The sequence below is a fragment of the Myotis myotis genome, unplaced genomic scaffold (assembly GCF_014108235.1).
Source record: "Myotis myotis isolate mMyoMyo1 unplaced genomic scaffold, mMyoMyo1.p scaffold_m19_p_8, whole genome shotgun sequence".
Classification (NCBI taxonomy): domain Eukaryota; kingdom Metazoa; phylum Chordata; class Mammalia; order Chiroptera; family Vespertilionidae; genus Myotis; species Myotis myotis.
Genome location: NW_023416390.1, coordinates 78,988,098 through 79,012,080, shown reverse-complemented (window position 1 = coordinate 79,012,080; position 23,983 = coordinate 78,988,098). Strand labels below are relative to the sequence as shown.

General features: G+C 39.3%; 1 protein-coding gene across 6 annotated transcripts in view; it reads right to left on the bottom strand.

The window, feature by feature from the left end:
* Positions 1-23,983, bottom strand: part of NCKAP5 (NCK associated protein 5) — a 955,167-nt gene that overhangs the window by 449,386 nt on the left and 481,798 nt on the right. For all 6 annotated transcript variants that reach the window (XM_036319679.1, XM_036319677.1, XM_036319676.1 and 3 more), the window contains one exon: positions 11,148-11,281. In XM_036319679.1, coding sequence (XP_036175572.1) covers positions 11,148-11,281 — 134 coding nt within the window. The remainder of the gene's footprint in view (positions 1-11,147; positions 11,282-23,983) is intronic.

Sequence of the window (23,983 nt, the reverse complement as noted above, 5' to 3'; positions counted from 1 at the left end):
TATGCCCACAACCAAGGTACATGCCCTTGACCAGAATCCCACCTGGGACCCTTCAGTCCTCAGGCCGACGCTCTATCTACTGAGCCAAACGGGTCAGGGCTGTCAGTTCTTATTAAATCCTCAGCTACATATCACTTCAATGCTCATCACAAATGAATCCCTTTCTTTATTTTACTTTTTGTGTTGTTGTTAATCCTCACCCTAGGATCTTTTTATCCATTGATTTTTAGAGAGAGTGGAAGGGAGGGAGGAGAGGAGAGAGAGAAAAACATCGATGTGAGAGAGACACCTCAATTGGTTGCCTCCCACATTTGCACTGGCAGGTGCCTGAGATCAAACCTACACCCAGGTACTTGCCCTAGACCAGGAAGCTAACCTGTGACTCTTCAGTGTGGGGATTATGCTCTAACCACTGAGTAAGAACCAGCTAGGGCTGAATCCCTCACTTGCTTGCAGAGTTTTTCTTAGGACATTTTTTTCTCCCTTTCTTGCAGCAAATATTTGCTTATGTCTAGTTAGTTTTGTTGCTGTTGGGTTATTTTGTTGTTGTTATTTTTATTGTGATGCTACCTTTTCCATTAGATCCTTAGGGACAGGGAAATGACTTATTTTGTACCTCACCCCACCTTGCTGTTAAGCACAGAGTCAAACCAATTTTGCCATTTTAAAAAAAACTGTCATACTGTGTTCTCAATAGTGCCTGCAAAATCTTATTCTTAAAGCAACAATACTATCTAAATACAAATTTAAATTGAATAAAATTAATTAGAAATCTGAAAATTATTTAGGTAACTTTGATACACCAGGATGGCCAAATGCCCAGCCCTGGTAGGGGTTGTATGGAAGACAACCAATCAATGTGTCACTCTCACATCGATGTTCCTCCCTCTCTATCTCTCCCCCTCCCTTCCACTCTCTCTAAAAATCAATGGAAAAATATCCTCATGTGAGGATTAACCAAAAAAAAGAAAAAAAAAACTCCTGGGTTTAATATGTTTCAGATCTACCTAGTTATGTGACCATGAACAAGTTGTTTCATTTTTTAAGTTTCAATATTGTGTTTATTTAAATTATGATATTACAATATGCCCTGCCTGTCATGAATATGGTTATAGTGAGAATGGAATGAAATAATGTACGGAATGGTACTGGAAACTGAAAAATAAAAGAACTGCAAAACATCATTTGTGTAGATATGCTAATATCAATATTAATAAAAATGCTTATCATAAAGCCTAACAGCTTAAACGGTTATAGGAACTACCTGTAAAAAGAAACACATATTTGTATTTTGAGAAAGGTCATCCTGTCACTTGCTGCTACTACAAACAGCAGGTGAAAACCTTTGGTCCAGAGAAATATGAAAACAATTATGAAACACAAGTTAATGAAAACTGCAACACATTTCTTCTATCAAAACCCTATAGCTTCAGTATTGCTGATTCCCTACTTTATTCTGAGAAAACATTCTTAAATGCTTGAGGCTGTTTGTTAGTAACAGTTGTAGACATTTATAACAAGGACCATCTTAACTGAATTTTTTTTTTTTTTTTTTACAAATTAAACAAAGAATCCCAAAGAACAGTTCTAAGTGTTTATAATCAGCATTCAAAAGATATACTGTGCAGGAATATCATTCATTAAATACACTGCTTATAGACCAAAAAGGTAATTTGAACAACAGTCCTCAGTGCTGAGACTCCACTGTAGAAAATGGTATAAATGTTATCTGAGGGTCATAAAGCACTCTCTGAAAGTAAACTTTGTCCTAAGGGAAGTAAACTTTCAATGCACCAAATTCCATTTAGTGCCCTGCAGACAGGAATTCTGCAAAGAATATTCTGAAACAGGCAACTCATCTTTTATAGCTGAGTACTCTATCATAGAAGACCAGGAATAGGAAATTGGGTCTTCATCCTCCCAGGGCATCCTGGTTTATATCGCTAAGAATGATGGCTATTATCAAATTTTTAAAGATCCCCAGAAATGGCCATTCTGCAACCTCTCTTGAAAGCAAATTTCTATCATAAGCACACTATCTTTAAAATCTTTCCATATGTACGACCTAAGTCTGTCATAGCACAATATTGGCTCTTTCTTTCCCTCCCTCCCTCCCTCCCTCCCTCCCTCCTTCCCTCCCTCCCTCCTTCCCTCCCTTCCTTCTTTCCTCCCTTCCTTCCTTCCTTCCTTCCTTCCTTCCTTCCTTCCTTCCTTCCTTCCTTCCTTCCTTCCTTTCTTTTTTCCTTATTTTTTCTCTCTTCAATCAAAAAATAAATATTGACTGCCTATTGATAGTAGTATTACATGGGTTATGGGGGGAATTAGAAAAGTACTCTGCCACCTGGATACACAATAGCAACCTTTAACTCCTTATTTAAATCATTATTAAGGGTAATGTATGGAAATAGCTGCCAATTTGTGGAAAATATAGACGACAGAGGAACATGTTGAAAAGTCCTAAGAATAATAATCAACAAATGTAAACTGAGAAAAATCTCTTGGTCAAATGCTCTAGGTTCTTCAATAGATAAATCTGAAGAAGCAGCAAGTGATGGAGGGTACCTGTTGATTCAAGGAAACCTAAAAGATATAGTCAGTTTTATGACAATCAGGCAAGACTTAGAGTGTCAGAGGATGCACATTAAATTATAAAACTAAAACATAGGGAGGTCACTGCTCTAAAGTCATGAAAACAGTTATTTATTGAGAACCTGTGAAGGTGAGGTTGAGAGGAGGCATCAGAAGGGGATTCTGGGTGCTGACAGTTTTCTTCTTGACTTGATGTTGGTCACAAAGTGTTCACCTTAGAGCAATCCATTAAGCCAAACATTTGTTTTGTGTGAGTTTTCTGTATCTGTGTTTTTCAGGAAGCATTTATCAGCATGGAACAACTAGAACTCCTATTACATTACTAGTGGGAAAGCAAAATGGTGCAGCCGTCTTACAAAAGTCTTTGAGCGTTTCTTATTCAGTTAAAAAATACTGGCTCATGCAACACAAGGATGGATCTCAAAAGGCATGCTAAGTGGAAAAAGCTAAGTGAAAAGACACACAAAAAAGTTAAATTTGTTATAACTTCACTTATAAGACTTTTGGGGGAAAAGCAAAAATAAAAACTATAGGGAGATATATCAAAGCAGTCTTTGCCAGAGGCTTGGGGTGCGGAGAGAAACTGACAACAAAGAGAAACAAGGGAATTCTTCAGGGGCATGAAATACGCTACATCTTGATTACATGCTGGCATCTGCTTGTCAAAACTAATCAAACTGTATACCTAAGATACGGATTTTCAGTAAATCTTACCCAAAAAGCGATTGTTATAGAGAATAACAACAAAGTTAGGCTCTAGTTAAGAAGAAACATATTCTTCTATATTTTGCATTTATTTCTTAAAAGAAAAAGAATGTTGAGGTGGGGATAGTAACACATTCAGAATTATAATAGGTGATTGAAAAAAATGTATAGCAGAAAGACTAAGTCAATGGTGTTTTTACTGATGGCTATTTCTTCAGAAAAAAAAATTGGTTAAAAGTGAAAACAATTCTGGCTTTTAGAAAATTCTGTTTCTTCAGGTTCTTCCCCAAACCAGTTCAAATAAATCCTAACACAGACAACATCAGAGCCAAGAGCAATAACGGTTACGTCTTCCATGAGGATATTAGCTTCCTTTGCCAGTCAAGTTCCTCAATATTCAATTTTGACTATCCTCAATGGAAATATTTCATCCAGGCTTGGCAGTTTTCTAATCTCGACTTCTCCAGGGTCAGATAACCAAGACAGACCCAGTGAAAGCCCAGTCCCACCGAGCTCCACCGTGATGACCAAGTGGGCAGCGAGCCCTCAACACAGAAGCCTGGTTGTTAGAACCTCAAGAGGCCTGGTTTTAACAGCGCAATTATCATTTCACCCAGGACATGCATTTCAGTTCTAACATTCTCTCTTTCAAAAGGCATGAAAAGCATTGCAAAACTGCAGTGCAAGTCTACTTCCTCATTTTACAAATGAGCAGACAGAGATCCAGAAAAACATGAAATTACTTGACCAAAGTCACTAAGCTAATTGGAAGAGAGGCTATTCATGTCCTAGAAAACCCACTTAAGAGAAAAGTGCTCTCAGGAATGAAATTGGACCTGTATACTCTGTGTTCATATTGTTTCCTCAACCAGCGATAATTAACTAACAGACACTATAACTTTCATTGTCTATTCAACAGTGTATAGCTCCGTGCTGAATTTAAGGAGAAATCATGGCAGCGTCATCATGTCTCAGAAGCAGAAATACAAAGAAATCAAGGCAGGTTTCGCACGGAAGGGATAGCTATTCAGGGCGTTGGGAGTGGTTCTCTCTCTCTCTCTCTCTGTTCTCTGTACTGTAGGTGTCGCCTCCCCCTGCTTTGCTCCAGAGAGCGATTCCACACTAGATCATAAGCTATACGCTTCCCACATCCAAACATGACCAATATTAGGTTAACCAGGCATTTCAAAAATCCCCATTTTAAATCTTCCCTTTCACCCTTGTCATTTAAAGAAAACCTATCACCTAACTGATGTCGCTTTGCCATGGAAACTTCCCGTAGACCTACTCAGAGAAGCCGTTGCGAGGCCCCTATTTTCATGACGTCTCAGGCGGAAATGCTGCTGACAGTGTGGAAACAGCACATCCAGAGAAGACTGCCCTCTGTATGCATCAGGAGGAGCAGGCACTCGGGAAGCCGGCCTGTGAGAGGTTCAAATTGAAGAAGGTCTGAGATGGAACAAGTGAGGAAGAGGGGCAGAGGAGCTCCGTGCCGCTGACTGTCCAAAGGCCAGTTGACAATGTGTCTTATCTGGTTATGTTTTACTCCTTCTAATGATGTAGAGAAAATGTTCTTTTAATGTACCAGATAGATACAGAGGCAGGAGAAAATACGTGAGTGGGACGTTTAAGGGCCATATTATCCTCTTCAACACACACTTCTATGCCAGGTGCCCACAGCTTCCAAACGGGCAGCAGAAAATGAACCCTGGGATTCCATAAAGTCTCTGGGAGCTGATAATGTAAACAGCAACCAGTGAACAACTTACGCAGTAAAACTATCTCCATTTCTGTCTCCTTGAAGTTCAGCATGCAGCGGGCAGCAGTTAAGCATAGCAATCAACTGTGATAGGAGAAAGCCCCATTACAGAGCAAAGAAATAGCTTCAAGGCAGCAGATAACAGTGCTGGGAGAGAAGGTCAAAACAGGTGCAGAGAAATCCTGGAGGTTGAGAGTGAAAGCCTGGACTCCATTCGGGTGATTTTTAACTATCCGAGTCAATCATGGATGACAGCTTAATTGTTCCTTTACTTAAACATACGCCGCATGGCTTAAATACACATACAGAACACTTCATAGCTACAGAGAAATGCTAATTGATTCCTGATGATGCTTTGGGTGTAACGTGTTTCCCTAACTGTCAATAGTTTACAAAATACGTCTCCATGATGGTGGATGTACCAGGTTGATTGATTCTAACGTAAAGCTTCAAACACATTGCAAAATAGAGCTGTCACATGATACACACGTGTATTATTACTGCCGGTATCATGACACAATTATCAATTTCATCTGGCTTGAATCATGCCTTTGCACGATAACATGCCCACTACAAATATGAAATCTGGCTGTCCTGAATTTGGACAAAATTTCCCTTCATTTACAGCTAATCTACAGATGTTATTTGTTCATATATGTACATAAGTCTTCTCTACCTGGGCTGGGCATCTTTGAAGACACTGTATTCTATCCTATCATGCACTCAGTAAAAGTGGTTCATTGTCTGGTAAGAACAGCAGCTTCCAATATTAATAACACACTGTTTCCAAAGGAACCAACTCTAAAACATGTACAAATCATGCATGGTTTGCATGAAATCAGTACCTTGTAGACTTGCTCATTTCCTCACAAGTCTTTTTTGTTTAAAATCACTGTTATTCCATGTTATTCCACCTCAATGTGACACACAGCCTTCCTGAAGATGCTTCTCCGGGTGAATCTAACTGATACACAAACACTTCCTTCGCTCCAGGTAGGGTAATGAGGCTGGGGGTTCAAACACTCATTACCTTTACATAGGAGGGAGCTCAGTGCCACAGCCTCAGTCCACACTAGTGACCTTAGCTAGCTGGGCAATCGGTTCAAACAAAGAGTTAAAGGGAGGGTGGAGACAGTGGAATTATAGGGGGTCACAAAGCTAATCACATATAAAACATGCCCAGCCATGTGCACCACACAGACAATGGGCTGAAGGAGCAGTATGACATCTGGAAAGCATCTTTGATTTATAGCAACAAAAATTAACACAAAGAGGGGCAGTCCTAATGATTCCACTAGCTGCCTCTAAGCACCAACTTATTGGAATACCTCTTCATCTACAGCAGCGGTTCTCAACCTGTGGGTCACGAACCCTTTGCGGGTCGAACGACCCTTTCACAGGAGTCGCCTAAATACATTCTGCATATCAGATATTTAAATTATGATTCATAACAGTAGCAAAATTACAGTTATGGCCGAAACCGGTTTGGCTCAGTGGATAGAGCGTCGGCCTTCGGACTGAAAGGTCCTAGGTTCGATTCCGGTCAAGGGCATGTACCTGGGTTGCGGGCACATCCCCAGTGGGAGATGTGCAGGAGGCGGCTAGTCGATGTTTCTCTCTCATCGATATTTCTAACTCTCTATCTCTCTCCATTCCTCTCTGTAAAAAATCAATAAAATATGTTTTAAAAAAAATTACAGTTATGAAGTAGCAATGAAAATAATTTTATGGTTGGGGGTCACCGCAACTTGAGGAACTGTATTAAAGGGTCGAGGCATTAGGAAGGTTGACAACCACTGATCTACAGAGAAGGCTTACTTGGAAAGTATATTTTTTTCTTTCAGGACTTAAAGAGAGTAAATGGTTTGAATCAAGTTTGTGATGGCTGCCTGCATTGCCCTTAGTGCAGGCAATTTCTGATTTATGACCTTAGAGCTGATTATGTAACCTCTGGCCCATCTTTCCCCCCACCTCCAAATTTTGGACCACTGCTGATCATTAAAATTCACAGCTGAACTCTAATTCCCAAGCACACCTAATTGTCCCAGCTTCTCAATTATTCACTTCCCCTCCAATATGTCACTTTATCCCTGAATTGGAGACTGAGAATCTCAACTACCATTCAGACACTCCCATGGCTACAACACCATCAAACATGCTAGGAAAACACCTCACCCGACTCAGCCCAGGCTTCAGCATCTCATGTCTCTGTGTCCCAGGTTCATAAAAGATATTACAACATGTATCTTTTTGGATGTTCTCATGAACCTGCAGTATAGTGCTTGACCTGGGCACCTTGAGCCCTGGAGTTCATCTTATTTCCTGTGTTATCACTTAGGCATGAACCCAGCACTCCCAACTCATGTGAAATTCAGAAGCTGCCTAACTTTGTAGATATAAGTGGATAGCAGAAGTAGGACCACTTCTAAGAATTAATCCTCATTTGCACCATCTTGGATTATTCTCTACTAGAGGCCCAGTGCACAAAAATTCGTGCACTCAGGGGGGGTCCCTCAGCCTGGCCTGTGTCCTCTTACAGTCCAGGACCCCTCGGGGGATGTCTGACTGATAGTTAGGCCTGCTTCCCAGGGGATTGGGTCTAAGCTGGCAGTCAGGCATCCCTCTGGCAGCCCAGGAGCCCTTGGGGGATGTCCAACTAACAGCTTAGGCCTGCTGCCTGCCGTTAGTCGGACATCCTTAGTGCTACCACGTAGGTGGGAGAGGCTCCTGCCACCGCTGCTGCACTGGCCAGCCATGAGCCAGCTTCTGGCTGAGTGGTGGTTCCCCTGTGGAAGTGCAGTGACCACCAGGGGACAGCTCCTGCATTGAGCCCCCTGGTGGTCAGTGTGTGTCAGAGTGACTGGTGGTCAGTGTGTGTCATGGTGACTGGTCGTTTTTGCCCTTAGGGTCAATTTGCATATTACCTTTTTATTATATAGGATTATGCCTTTCAATGCCATTCATAAAGGGGCATACATGGTGCAGTTTATTACTCTTTAAGGAGTAGCAGTCTCTGTCTGTGAAATAAGAATTACAATCCTCTTCTTTTCCGTTTTAATCTTTTCTGCCAGGAATCTTAGAGCTAAATTAAATGCTCATTCTCAGAGAACATGTTGGCTGTATAATTGTGATCCCTTGCCACATTCCTCTTTCATGGTCTTTATTTTCTGTTTTTATTTTATCAACTTGATTGTACAACAATCTTTTACATCATAAGCCACTTCATATCCTTTGAAAAAGCTAAGATATTAGCATTATTTTTCAAAGTAACTTCATTCGATGAGCAATACTAAAAAAGTCAAAAATCTCAAAGCCCATATCTCAAATATCATCATGCACAAAATAAATTCAGATATCATCATGTATAAAATAAACTCATCATGTATAAAATAAACCCCAACCCATAACGAAGGGAGAAAATTGGGAATCCACAAGTTTTTAACTCAGTACAATAATTTTGATTATATAAATTATTTATGTGAGCATTTAGATGGTTAACAATCTGAGGGTAATTCACTATAGGCATGTTCTGTAACACCGAGAACTTTACAAGACTTAAATTATAGTAATAGGGTTGTTTAAATAACCATAATGAGAAATATCTTACAAATCAAAATTTAAAATGTGTAAGGTTACCAGAAAATGGTTTAGAGGGTCCAGTTAAATTATTAAATTATTCTATAATAATCTTCTCTGTTATACATGCTCGCCCCTCCCCCATCTTTTGCTCATTTACATTAGTGGTTTGGCTGTAATTAAACTTGAACTTTTCAGTTTCAATGAAGCTTTACATAAGAAAACATTATGGGGGGAAGGGGCAAAAAATCTTCCCATAGGCAGTATGTAAAACTAAGCACAGTTTGATTTACATAGAATTATCTTCTCTCTCAGCCTGTGATGAAGACTTGGCTATTGTGGAACTCAAATCTGTATGTATCGCCTTTTGATTTATAGCAGATGACCTGGCATCATCTAAACAGAATTTACTGTGCCATGTGCCTCATGCCCTGGAAATCAATAGCTGGAATACAGAGGCATCTTAATTAGACAGAACAAGGATAGTGAGATCTGCCTCCTTCTTTCCTTTATCATTAAAATGGCAAGTATTACAAAGCAGTGCTTGTTTGGAAGTCGCTGTGGAGCGGAGATCTATTAGTTTAAGTTGGGAGTTATTAAGTGAGAGTCGCCATCAATGGAATAAAAAATGGAGCACAGGCTGTATAAACAATAGACTGAGGCGTGGGACATGAACTTGTTAAAATATTGACTGGTGCATTTCTACAGCGCCTGTGTATTATCATGGGCCTGAAGAGTTGAACAGGGTATTAAATTACGACTGAACACAGAGGAGTCATCCATCCTTCCTACCCTGTTCCTCTAAACCAGTGCTGCACACATGCCTGGTATTAGCCACAATGAGAGGAATTACCTGAAAGTTCAACTATGTTCTCTCTTTGTAACACATCTAAAAATTAAGAATTATTATAAAAGCCTCATAGTGAAGAAACTATCTTCTTATCCATCACTATTCAAAGCGATGATCTACCTTTTTCATCTCACGGCACACATAAACTAATTACTAAAATTCCACAGCACACTAAAAATATTTTTGCCTATCTGAAAAAAAAATAGATATAATTTTGATTCATTCACAGTAAATAGCTACTATTGTCTTGGCTATTGTCATTTTCTTATTTTTTCTTATTTGACAATCTAAGGGAAAAGAGGTCAGTGCCCCTGACTAAATAGCCAGGTATTGCGTGTTTTAAAAATTCTTGTGGCTCACCAGTAGAAAATTGCTGACTGATCATGTCCAAATACCAGTAGCAAATTAAAGATAAGATCCACAGAGTTTGCTCATGAAAATGTAAGGGCAATTTCTCAAATGTGATTGTGCCTTGGAGAATCTCAAAAATTATTTTCATGCTTTTGCAAATGGTGAAGTGAAACATAGAAATGAAAGTACACTGCCCCTCACAGAGTGCCCATATCTGGTCCCAGGACTGTAACTGCAGGAGTTCATGTTTTATCCATGGAACTGAATAGATTTTAAATAACAAGTTGAACTTCACCTAGCCCTATGTTAACTCTAACAGAAGACTAAATTGCCGGAAGCCAATTCCAGCATGTCAGCAGGGCTGAATCATCTGGAGATGGCTGAGGGCATTTCCCCAAACCTGAAAAGAATCCATTAAATGATTGCTTGCTGCCAGACAGCTAAGGGCATCTTAATCTACATGTTATTGCCTCCTACTGGCCAAACACCTGAACAGCCATAGGCAATTCCCCAATCTGACAATGGATTCTGTATACAAACCCTCGCCTTTGATGTGTAAATCTACCTTGCTTTAGGACAAAATTGTGTTAATAAAAAGCAAGGGGTCCTGAGACAAGGAGAACATAGTTCCTTTAGCTAAGTCTTCTCTGACTCCCCATAATGCCTTTCAAAATTATGTTTGGTCTCTGGACTCTTATTTAATTTACGCACAGTGCCTTCTCCAGGTTCCCGAACCCTTCTTGATGCTGGAACAAGACGCCCGGCATTACTAAATGATTCTGACTGTGCTGGAATTAAATCTAAGCAGAGCTACTTTTTCAGAATCTTCCTTTCCAATTCAAGTTATATCTTTTTAAAGGGAAGGAGCTCATTGATTTTTGTTTTTTAACTACTCCTAAATGTTCCCTGTAAGTCATGAGTAAGAGCTTACTAGATGATTAGATTCACACACACTCTCTCTCTACCTTAAAATAGAATTATGATGACCAGAGAAATTTATCCTCCTGGCTGGCCTTTCACACCACATGCCAATAGGCCACAAAACCACCACAATGTACTGTAAGATTCTTTGGAAAGCCATCAGGGAAGAAACAGGCTCAATAAAGCCAAGGCTATGTGAGGTGCAAATGAAGTTTCAGGAGCAAATGAAGGTCCAAATTCAATAGGATGGCTTGGCAAGAAGACAAGGTCAAACCTGTTGGGGAATTAGCCAATCAGACGCAACAGAAGCGAGCACAGGAGAAATTCAAGCAGAAGTGTTCCTGGTGCAGGGAGGCATGCACCCTTTGCAGCAAGAAGCTCAGGCTGTAACTGTACCTGGAGAACTGCTGCTGCAGGCCGCGCATCTGAATCCGGCTGCGCTCAGACTCCTGTGTTACCTCCTGCAACCGCTTCTCACTCTGAAGACGTAAGTGTCTCTCCTCTTCCAATTCATGTATCAGCTTCTCATGCTATAAAAGGCGCAAAGGAAATGACTTTTAAGAAGGTGTTTCTTAAATATTATGACAAAAAATAATTAGTAATAGCTGTCAGTTACTAAGTGCTAACTTGGATTCTATATATACATTAATTAATTCCGTCCTCCTTACAACCCCATGAAGTAGGTTCTATCATTAATATCTTATTATAGACAAGGAAACCAAGGATCAGAAACATCTAAGTAATTTGTCATTAAAAAACAGGATAACAGGTTTTCAGTCCTGGCTGTTCTGACTCTAATGCTTAAATAATTTCCACTGAACCAGGTGGCTTCCTGTGCAGATATGAAGATCTATGACCCAATAGTACCATCAAATGCATAATAATTCAAGTGATAATGACTGAGATCATTAATACCTGTCCAGAATCATTTCATCTCTTCACTCTCTGGTCTATGCTTTAAAGGGAACATTACTGTGTTTATAGAATTGACAAGAATTTCAAGTTGATTACACCATGGAGCTCATGAGAACAGGTTAAAGAATATTTTTACTTTGTCCAATTAGGTTTTCACAGGTAAAATGAGGCTAAACTACCCACTGTATTTATAATCCCAGAAAAGCAGCTAAGTTCACAAATGGGCATCAAAAGTTAAAAGAGGAATTGTATGACCCAGAATAGATTTTCAGCAAAAATTCATTCCTGGAACTGGTAAAAAGCACGCAAGATCAGATCCTCTTGACATTACCAACTGAACCATGCTAATGTTTTTGTTTTGTTGTTGTTCCTGGTTTTTTGTTGTTGTTTTTGTTTTTGTTTGTTTTTTTAGTATGCCATACTATTATAGTTACTGTAGGTATTAATTTAAGCACTTTGCATAGAGAATACATATTCTTTGATAAAAACTACTCAACACCCTAAATTCTTAAAGAAGAGAAGCAGGGACCTTAGTCTCCAAATATACTACACACTATGATGACTTTGTACCATGGATGAAACAGGATCCATTGAATGGGGCATATTCACAGGGAGTAATAGCAAAGATAGACTTCCTCCAGCTCTGACTTGTGGGAAAGGGTTCCCCTGAGGACCATGAAGAACATTAGCTCATAATCTGGAAATGAAGGTGCTCTGAGAATAGACCCCACCTCTGAGCTTGAACCATGCTTTTCCTTCTGCTTATAAGCCCTCGAAGTACTGTCTCTATTCAAACCCAGGGTTCCTTCCAGGCTCATCTTTAGTCATCTCCTCTAGAACTTACCACTTCACTGTTCTTTCCCAACACTGGGTTTCAACAGCACCTCTTATCTTTACCAACCTCTTGGCCCTCACTTACTTTTTCTATTATTACGAATAATAATTCTCCAACTAGATGAACACTTGCTTGAGGTTAGGACTATGTCTACTGTGCATTTAAATATTTACTTAGCATAGTACCCAATGCATATTAGCACTGGAAATATCTGCTTAATGGTTATGGAGCTGGACTTTTGCTAAGTCAGGGTTGAAATTTCTATGTCCTCAACTCTTCTAAGGTCCATTTTTAACTACCACAATCAGTTACTTCTATTGGAAAAAGTTAAATAAAAATCTAATCTATATTCTGTCACTTTTCAGCAGCTTCAAAAAGGAAGAAACACATGGTAATGGAAGAGATAGGTACTAATTAATGTCAAAGCACTGTGGAAATAAAGTGGCAAATTTTACTTTTACATATATTTAATCATAATAAAAATAAATTAAAATATAAATGCTTTACTTGATTATTACACACAATCAACATTACTCTCTGTATAGACACACTGGACTAATAGGAACATGAAATGTTACCTATATTATAGAATTTGGAAGATTGTGCTTTAATTCCAGTAATAGGCAATAAAAATGGTGTATCTTCAATTATTCAAAAGCATATCCTATGAACAATGTGAAGTTTTGCAGAGAAATAGCACATTTCCTTCTAAAGTAAAGAATCTTACATAGATTCACTCCCCACTATATTGAAGAACCCCAAGCTCTATAAGCGGAGGTTTTACATGTGGATAATCATTCTCTTAAATTTGTTAATGCCTTTTCAAACGATACCTGTATAACACAGAAAAAGTTCTTGGAAATTCTAAGACTGATGAGGCAAACGTTGTTTATTAAAATATATTTTCTTCAAAAGGAGTATGTTTCAGTTAAACCACCAAAGCTTGACAATAAGCCACATCTACTTTCCAAATCTGGAAAAACATTCTTACCTAAATTATAAAACATGGCTAACAGTAGCAAGAGGGTAAATGGATTGGCCAGGATTTATTTATTTTTGTATTAGCTTTTCCTGGCTGTAAACTAACTTCTCGTCAAAGCAAGTTTGGCTTTCTCTCACAGGTTTACACTGCATCTTTTATAGCAGGGAGCATGAAGGGGAGGGAGAGATGGGGAATGGTTGGGTATTATTGATATGGTGCCACTGGGTACTGAAGAGCGGTAAGTAAAGACATTGCCACAGAAACCTGGGTTGCAATATCTGCAGCAACATCACTCCTTCCATTGACCGCTGGGCTGGGCTGGCTTTGAGAAGCCTAGTTTTCAAAACTGACTGGGCCTCACATTTGTATTTCTCCTTGTTTCTTTTAGCAAGAAGGCATCTTCTGTTTCTCCTCCTCGGCTTTTCTTAACCTGACACCTAAATCGCTACCCCAGGATCACAAACACAGGCCTCGGGCTGAGTCTGAGGAGAGACATTAAACGGGAATCCACAGGCAGGTCGGTGAGCCACACCCTCCTCCTCCCCTTCAGTGACATGGACTTCATTTACTTCCACTCAAAAGGAAGGTTTGCATAGTTTCCTCAACAAAAGCTGACTGACTCCAAGTGTGTGAACGTCCCACCCTGTGTTCTTCTCTAGTTTCTGTTCTAACTTGGACCTAGTTCTATAAGAAAAGTCTTGAATTTGGAGAGCATATTACATTTTGTAAAATGTTCTCATCTTCATTGCTGTATCCAGTCCTGGGAACAACTTAGCAAAGTCAGTTGTTCTCAACAGCATTGGAAAGATTTTTAAAACTAGGATCTAGAGAGAGAAGGCGCTTGCCGGGGTTAGAAATGACAGCTCTGGGACCAGGACCACTTTTTCCAGGCCCCATGTCCCCATTTGCCCCCCCTTCTATGGTCAGTCCTAACACTTATGTTAAAGGTGCACATTTATTCCAATGCAGTTGATATACTGGGAAAATCTGAGCATCACACAAATCTCACATTTGCTTGTGCCCAATTTTATTCATGAGGAACATGAGTCAACACAGAAAACTGCATCCCACTCAACCTAACACAGAAATAAATACACAGATCACCCACATCTCAGAGACCGACAGGCCCTCAGTCCTCCCAGCACGTGGTGAGCCACTGTCATCCGCAGATGGAGGAACAGCTTGCCCCGGTTCCAGCCTTCCTCCTGCCGCTTCACCGTGGCTCAGGCTGCCACGCAGCGCTCTGCGAGCACACTGCATGCTTTCTCAGGGTGAAGTGCATAGTTAGTGTATCGCTTCTGTGTTTCTTAGTCAGTTAACACATGCAAAATTAGCAGCCCTTTTTATTATTAGATTTTTTTAACGCATCACTGACAAAACTTCATTTCCCCACAATCCCTGTGCAGGGATCTTTAGGAACGCATCTGTCATGTGATAGCAGAGCTGACTACCTCATTCCGGAAAAAAGAAATCTGGAACAAGGGTAGAATTCCAAAGTTCAAGTCTTTGTCACCCCAGTAGATCTTGCCTGCATCTCATAGCCTTCATATAGGCCTTAAACTTCCTCCAATTTTAGTACTATCCTCTGTTTAAACCTCCAGGGAAGGCGACTCCATAATCTCCCTCAGTAATCCATGCTATTTTTTCTAAACTCCTTTCCTGACAATTTTCTAAGACTTGCTTAAATTGTTTCAAGTATCAAAAAGCCATCTTCATATTTCCAGGAGATACAGAAAAATCTACAGGTTTGACATTATTTTCTAATTTAATAGAAAGCTCTGCTTAGCAACAGAGCTATGGACACCCCCACATGGACTTACTCGTTCGCTCAGACCACACCTGTTTACTGAGCAGCTACTGTGTGCCAGAGCAGATCAGAGCAGGAGATCAGCAACGAGCCAAATAGACATGGTTTCTGACTGCAGGAGACCTTCACACAAGCAGAGAGGGCCGGTGCTAAACAGCCACAAAGACAAACATATCAGTAAAAACTAATAGAGAATTCGGGTTTGCTGAAAGAAGACGCCAAGAGGAACTGGTTCTGTATTAAGGAAAGGTTTCTTCAGGGAATTCACATAAAACCAAGGCCTCTGTGATGACGGGAGTTACCAGGTGAAGAGGAGGGCCCAGCGTTAGGCAGGGGGAGCAGCAGGTGGGAGGTCTTTAGTCACATATGGAAGAACAAAGAGACCAGTGTGCCTGGAGCCTGGGGAGCAAGGGAACGGGGGCGGCATATGACAGGTGAGAGAGCAAGAGCGAGACCATGGCGCGCCATGAAGGCCATAGGAAGGATGTGGCATTGTGCGCTGAGGAAAATAGTAACTCATGGCCAAGGTTTAATCAAGTGAGTGATAGGACCTGATAAAGATTTTGCAAAGATCATCTGACTACTGTGTAGAAAAAGAACTGAATGAAGAAGCTAAATAGCAGGATGGGAAACTATTTAACTAGAGAATGGTGAATGGTACCAGCTTCTGGTTTAGAGTCCACTGTTTGATAGTCAAGGGGTTTTGGACAAGCCCCCTAAACTAAAACTTCACTGTTTAAGCTAGTTTCCTCTATAAATCAGGGAGGGTAAAAGTGCCCAAAACAGTTCTATAGTATCGTCATGAGGAATGACTGAAATAATACAAAGTAAGCATTATAACAACTTGAAAGTCCCGTATAAGAATAAGGTATGGCTAACTGGGATTATATAGCTTATATTGTCTAATAAAGTTTAGCTACTTTTGATCAATTCTATACAGAATTTAGTCTTTAATGATCAGTCCATGTTAACTAAATACTGTAGATAAATATTTCTTTTAAAAAGCTCAAAATATGTTTTTTAAGTAGATCAAACTTTAATACTGAGGAGAAACACATTTTAAATTATAAATATATAAATGTATCTTTCTTGTTGAAAGTATTACAAATGTCCCCTTTGTTCCCCATTTATCCTCTCCAACCTGACCGTGCACCTCCCCGCACCAGGCCTCCACTAAACTATTGCCTGTGCCCATAGGTTATGCATATATACATATAAATTCTTTAGTTAATCTCTTCCCACCCCCACCCACTCACCCCTGCCTTCCCTCTGAGATTCAAGTCTGTTCAATGCTTCTATATCTCTGGATCTATGTTGTTCATATGTTTATTTTGTTCATTAGATTCCACATATAAGAGAGGAATTTCTGACTGGCTTATTTTGCTTAGCATAATACTTTCCAGGTCCCTCCATGCTGTCTCAAATGATAAGAGATCATTCTTTTTTACACCTTTATAGTATTCCATTGTGTAAATGTACCCCAGATTTTTTATCCATTCATCTACTGATGGGCACTTGGGCTGTTTCCAGATTTTAGCTATTGTAAATAGCACTGCTGTGAACACAGGGGTGCATATATTCTTTCTGACTGGTGTTTCAGATTTCTTAGGATATATTCCTAGAGGTGGGATCACTGGGTCAAATGGGAGTTCCATTTTAAATTTTTTGAGGAAACTCCATACTGTTTTCCACAGTGGCTGCACCAGTCTGCATTCCCACCAGCATTGCAGGAGTTTTCCCTTTTCTCCACATCTTTCCCAGCATTTGTTTGTTGATTTATTGATAGCCATTTTGACAGGTGTGAGGTGACACCTCATTGTCATTTTAATTTGCATCTCTTTGATGACTGTAAGAACTAAGAGACTAATGTAATCACATATATTCTCTAAAATATATAAAACCCTATGTTTAGCCGAAACCGGTTTGGCTCAGTGGATAGAGCATCGGCCTGCAGACTGAAAGGTCCCAGGATCGATTCCGGTCAACGGCATGTACCTGGGTTGCGGGCATATCCCCAGTAGGAGATGTGCAGGAGGCAGCTGATCGATGTTTCTCTCTCATCGGTGTTTCTAACTCTCTATCTCTCTCCCTTCCTCTCTGTAAAAAAAATCAATAAAATATATTTTAAAAAAAACCTATGTTTAGACTTCTAGAGGTGACATTATTTTTAATACCACCATTTACTATGATTTTAAACAGATGGCTTGGCCTGTGGTGTGCCAAAACTTCAGGGGTTAACATGATATTTACACAATTTCAAATATAAAAATACCTCTATCCCAGGTCTCAGTATACTTGGGTATATTTGGTAATTCTGGTCATATCAGTGAATGATAATACTAGCACAGTTAGAGAAGAATCAAAGCATTTGGAAAAATGGGGGGAATGTTCTTACTGTGAAAATTTTAGTGCCACCATGTACCATCATGTCAGGTGAAACATCCACCATAACAAGAGAGGTGCCCCACATACTCCAAACACCCCATGTGAGTCCTGCACAGTGAGTGGCATCTCGGGGTATCTCAACTCCTGAAGGATACATGACAATACATGGAGAGATATGTGTCCCTGCTATATCAAAGGATTTCCTGAAACATGCTCAAGTTATAACATTCTTAGTGAACAGTATTAGTATTTCATAATCAAAAGTATCATTGGGAAAATATTAACACCCTTGGATAATAAAATAATCTAAAAAGATAGTGAGAAAAGAACAGAGGTCGTTATAGAAGGTCATAGAGATTAAATAATATTCCTGGGTATTGATGAAAAAAATATATGAACTCATTAAAGAAATGTGGAATCTGGCAAACAAGCTACATACTATGCAAGGGCATTTCAAGTTAAACAGACCATTAGAAAAGAAAAGTATATTAGATTCAATGGTACAAATATAAAGCATGGCATTAAGACTCAATAATCAATTCAGAATTTCAAGATCAGCTTAGATTTGCTTTTTAATTTGTGTCTAGACAGTCACATGTATCACTATGCATCTACCCATTAATTACCAATGTATACTGAAACATGTTAAGGTTAGACACAGACCCAGAACAACCTTTCTCATTCTCTTGCTTCCTACTGAAAATCTAAAATTGAGAAGTGATTTCTTTTCTTCAGAAGTCCATAAACACACACCAGCAACAAAATTAAACTCTTATATTTTCATGAAAAGTATTTTAATGGAAAAACTCTATATTAACCAATTTGTATCAAGTCAATGTAAAGTGGGTCTAAATTAAGCATTAGTTACTGCACCTAATTGCAGCCTCATTTTTGCTTTTTACACAAATGGCATTATATTTTTCCTCTAAGGCACCCTGAATTCAATATTGCCATTACTTAGGAAAGACTCAGTCATCTTAGAAGCAGAGTAAGAGATAAGGAACTTTAGAATTGATTTTTAAAGCCCGTACTGTTGGCTGTAACAGAAGAATCAGAATCAGATTCTGAGATGCTAGGATACAAGCTGCCCAATGTACATCCGCAGTGCTGATAACATCGCCCAAGGCAGACAAAGCTGTTATTCTAACAAAAAAAAGAGAAAAAATATTGAGCGTGGTTTACAAAAATAAAGTGAGAGGAGGGAGGTGAGTGAGTGGAATAAAGGACAGGGTGGGGAAGGGAGAAAGACATTTCAAGGGTAAAGAAGACAGATGGGCACTTAGGAAGATCTTAAAACCATCCTCAATTCTAGACTGCTATACTGGAACTCTAAAAGAGAAGTGCCACAGGTGAATCACTCCATACGATTTCATTTTCCTAGGCAAAAATGAGGGATATGTCTATTGCTTAGACAAAGGATACATATATGAACTTTATGGAAGGAGTATTTTCAGGGTGGCTTGTACAGAAAAACATGATAAAATGAAGATTGGGCATGTCAAGATTGAAATGGATTATAAAGGTATGTTGGAACAAATTATAACAAATATAGTATGCTACAAAGAGAGAAAATTAAGTTGTCTTTTGCTTATAGCCAGTGATCTTTATTATTTTCAACTCAGGCTAAAAGTGGAGAAGAAAATAGTAATACTACATTCACAATATAAAGTAAAGCAGTTTTGACTTTTTTTCATTATACAGCTGGGGAAAAAATAGGACAGAAAGTTACATATTGATCCACTCCCACATTTTTCATCACTTTAAGTGTCTTGATTTGTACCATCATGATTCCTACGGTGGAGAAAGTGTGAGGCTAGTAACCTGGGTTATTACTGTAGACGGCAATTAGACAGGCATGAGCAGAGCAAGGACAATGGGCCAGATGTGGAAGATCAGCAGGGAAGAAAGCCCTGGGTGCCTAGCAATGGGCAACTGTAGGGTAGAATCTCCCATCATACCGCTGGTCATGTGGTTTAGACCCCCAGACCTTTCAGATCACTGGCCATGCAGTTCTGACTCTCCTCTGACCTTTCCGCCCCTCACAGATAGATAGTCATACGTAGACCCCCTTAGAGGAGGAAAAAGGGGGCCACAGAATGGCCTCATACAACATCCACGTCAGCCTTTGCATGATCACTCCATTCAGCTTTAAGCCCTAAGGACAATGAGGTTCTGACCTGAAACAAAAAATCTTAGGAACAAAGCTTCAGGTGTGTTGACCACAGAGACAGAGTTTTGTTCCAACCAGAGTTAACATCTGGGCCTCAGTTGTGTTTCAGCTCCAGGCTAAGAAACTCCCCTGGGACCTCTCCTAAAATCTCCAACCTTAATAGCCCTTAGGACAGAGGACCCAACATGGATCTCTCTCTGGGTCAAGACCATGCCTTTTCTTCCCTCATGCTTTCTTTTTCCTAAGCTCCCCCGGGCCTTCGTTTGCCTCTGACTTGTTTTCTGAGCCCAAAAAGCCCAGCTGGCTCACTGCTTTCACTTCTTCTGCCTCTGTGACTTTCTAAATAAACTTTTGCTTGTATTTGAGTCTTGACTCTGAATTCTTTCTTAGCTAAAACTCAAATACTGAGGTTGCTGAACCAAGGTCCAGTTACCAGTAATATTCTCATTCCATTTCTTCAGTAACATTATCATTTTGGTTCTCTGATTAGCTTGCTATGCAACTTTGGGAAATACAATTACCCTCTTTGAACATCTTTCTAAAATACTAAGGTCCACGTCAACTCTCACATTTTATGCATCCATGAAATTAGCCATAATCACAGTGATGAGATAACATGTTTCCCAAAATAGGGTACCTTTGCATATTGAATATCTTAAACTGAAGGAGTTTGAAAAAAACAGCAGAGGGAAGAAGGTCACTTGGGCCTCCCCCACCCTTCATCCTTTTTCCTTGACACAGGTCATAAAACCCTCAGGTGAGAGATGCCCTCCCTATACCCAGGAGGAAAGAAGACATTCTCATTACCGAAGACAGAGAATTTGAGGCTGAGAAATCCACACAAACAAACCTTATTAAACTAACCTTCATCTTCCTAGTTACTTCTTTTCCACCTGCTACCCTTGTCTAAAAGGTATAAAAGCTTTCTGCTCTAGTCGCTTCTTCGGGTCTTCATTCTCTTGTGAAGGCTGCTATGTACATGTAAAAATTCAATAAAATATGTATGCTTTTCTCCAATTAATCTGTCTTACATCAGTTGAATGCGTAGGCCCAAAGAGGGTAAAGGAGAAATTTTCCTCCCTGCAACATCAAGAAACATATACTTACTAATGATAAGAAAAGTATAATGAGATGAAATATAATGTCTATAAGATAGGGTTAGTCATAGTATGGATTTAATTTGATAACAACATAGGTGACAGGCATCCCTGCATTGGTAATTAAGTGGGTGAAGTTGTAGATTTCAGAGGCTAAGGGCATTTTCCTCGGCTTGTGTAAAACAGGCACAGGGATGTTAAAATGATAACATTGGGCATTATACCACTAGGAAGAGATCTGGAAACACAGACCCTAGAGGCATTGATTTTAATTTGGTTCTCAAACAATTGCAGGTTTCTGTAGACCTTGAGGGGAATGACAGATTCTAAATGATGTTGGAGCAAGATAATTCTTCCTTACTGTGGACTCCAGGAGTGAAAGACCAGGGGAACAGGGACAGCGGTGACTGCTTCTGTTTTATTACTGTCATTCATTAGCAATGGTTCCTTGAGTTGGAAAAGGCCTTTCTACTGGATGTTCTGGCTCACTGACTTTCTGACTTTGACAAGCTTCTCAGAGAGACGTTTCCTCCCAAATCTGAACATCTGACAATTTGCAGGGGGGAGGGCTGACCAAGGAAAGTAAAACATTGAGTAAGGAACCAAGTGAGTAGTAAACCTGGTATCCGTAGTCTATCAACTGCCTAATCCGGGCACACTCTTTCCCTTATCCCAATCATTTGCTTGAGTTAATCAGTGGTTCTCAACCTTCGTAATGCCGCGACCCTTTAATACAGTTCCTCATGTTGTGGTGACACCCAATTTCACTGTTACAAATTGAACATAATTAAAGCATAGTGATTAATCACAAAAACAATATGTCATTATATATGTTTTCTGATGGTCTTAGGCGACCCCTGTGAAAGGGTCATTCGATCCCCAAAGGGGTCGCGACCCACAGGTTGAGAACTGCTGAGTTATTTGGTCAAAATGCTCAATTGTCAACTTAGAAGCAGTTTCCATTACCCATGATTAGGTCCTTTTATAAGAAGTCAATGACTCTCTCCAGGTCACAGATCTTTCTCTGTTGTCATGTTAATTGATCACAAAGAACAGTAACTATCAAAAGTCAATTTTATTAAGTGACTTCCCACTTGATTGAAGTCTTGAATACTCTTTTCTGTTCTGTGGATACAGTACATTTCATACAAAGAAGAGAGAGGGTTTCTGTTTTTTTAAGGACTTTTCTTCCAGTTCTCTGCCCTGAACCAATCTATGTACTTTAGAGTGAACTGCATTCACTTACTCCCCATTTCGCCCCCACACTCCGTTTCTTTTCTTTCTTGGCCCTAGGAGGACCAGTGGAGAATGAGTGGACTTCTCCAGCAGATTTAGTTTCCCTTTCAAACTCTGAGTCGCTATATTTCATCTCCTTTCTCCTTACTATAGAGGATTCTAAAATACTGTATTCTCTTCGAGGCTCTAATCTTGAACTTCAGCTGTATTCTGTATTTACTATGAAGATTAGCACTTGTTTTGCCTTCTCCACATACATTGGTGCTAATATTCAACTTAGTTTTTGAAAATCTATGATATATCTTTTGCTAAGCATTTCATATGTAATTATTATCCCTTCTCTTCGGAGAGCATGCTTTTCTTTAGACAGGTACTTGTGCTTGGCAATAAAATCCCATAGAATGCTAGCATATCGCTGAGCACTCTACAACGTTCAGTACTGCTTGGTGGGTGACCTCCCACTATATCCTTTTTCATAATTGACAGCCAGCTCTAAGTTTACAAAGATTGTATCAGTTACAACTTTCAGTCTTCAATCACTGAGGATAATGCAATGAGATTTCCCTTGATTTAAAACCCCACAGATACATTTCGTCCTGTTTGTCATTGTCTTTTGCTACCATTGCTGTTGGGCTCATTCCTGCTCTCCCAATAGCCCAGAGATTCTAATTTTAAACTCCATATTCAAATCTCTTATCTGACTAGTCACTCTAATTCCTTAACTATTAAGACAAAAATGTTCTCTCAGAGGATTTGCAGTGGATTCCTTAAAAAGCATTTATAATTCCATTTTTTAGGATAGCATATTTTACTATTCTTTTGTTCACCCTACCACATTTTACAGAACTGTAGGAGGAAACACCTCTTCAGAAGAAGAATCCTTTTTTTCTGTGATTGAATCTTTATAGTCTTGCCCTTCTTCAGTGAATGGGTGTAATTACGTACATGGAAAATTAGAACGTTTGCTATGATAATTATTCACTCCTGTAAAATAGGAGAATAATTATAATGTCAACAATAGCCTGTGCTAAGTACTACTAGAGCTTTTTTTTTTACTCTGCCAGAGCAAAGGCTTCCTGGACCCTAGTAATTAATATTAATTTCTCATAAATACTTCTTATTCATTTGAGAAGTGCATTAGAATGCCTTTGTCCTACAATTTAATTGTTGAAAAGTCTCTACAAATACTTTTTTTAACAAGGCCCTGAGAACTTCTGGAATAGTTTTGACATAGCCAGCCTCCATTATATTGCAGTACAAGACCATGTTAGAAACCTGGAATTTTAAAACAACGTGATATTTAGCAGTTTGCCTTACCCTTGTTAACAAATGCAAACCTTTACATTCTATCATTCTATGAAAAGGTCAACTATAATATTTAAAAGATCAATGTGGAGCTAATCTCAAGTTTGGGTTCAATGCTTTAGTATTTCATTTCATACAATTACCAAAGTTAGAAGAAATTGAAATACATATTGAATAATTAGAGTTTATATTGTTTTAGGGATATAAGGTTACCCAGAAATATAATTTTCATTAAAAATCTATACGTGAGCTGAGGGAGCACAGTTGATCTACAGTAGGGAAAATGTATATTCATAGAAGACAATCTGCACTTCTTTCAAAATGCACTTCTGTTATAGTAATCATTATGGTACTTAATGTTAGGACCTTAGAATGTAAGACTTAAAGCATGTAACCCTGTGTGGACTGTTATAGTAATTATTATAGTACCTAATGTTAGATATAGGAATACTGTGTGGGACCCAAGAATGCACCCTTGTAACCCCACTAGTACTGGTAAA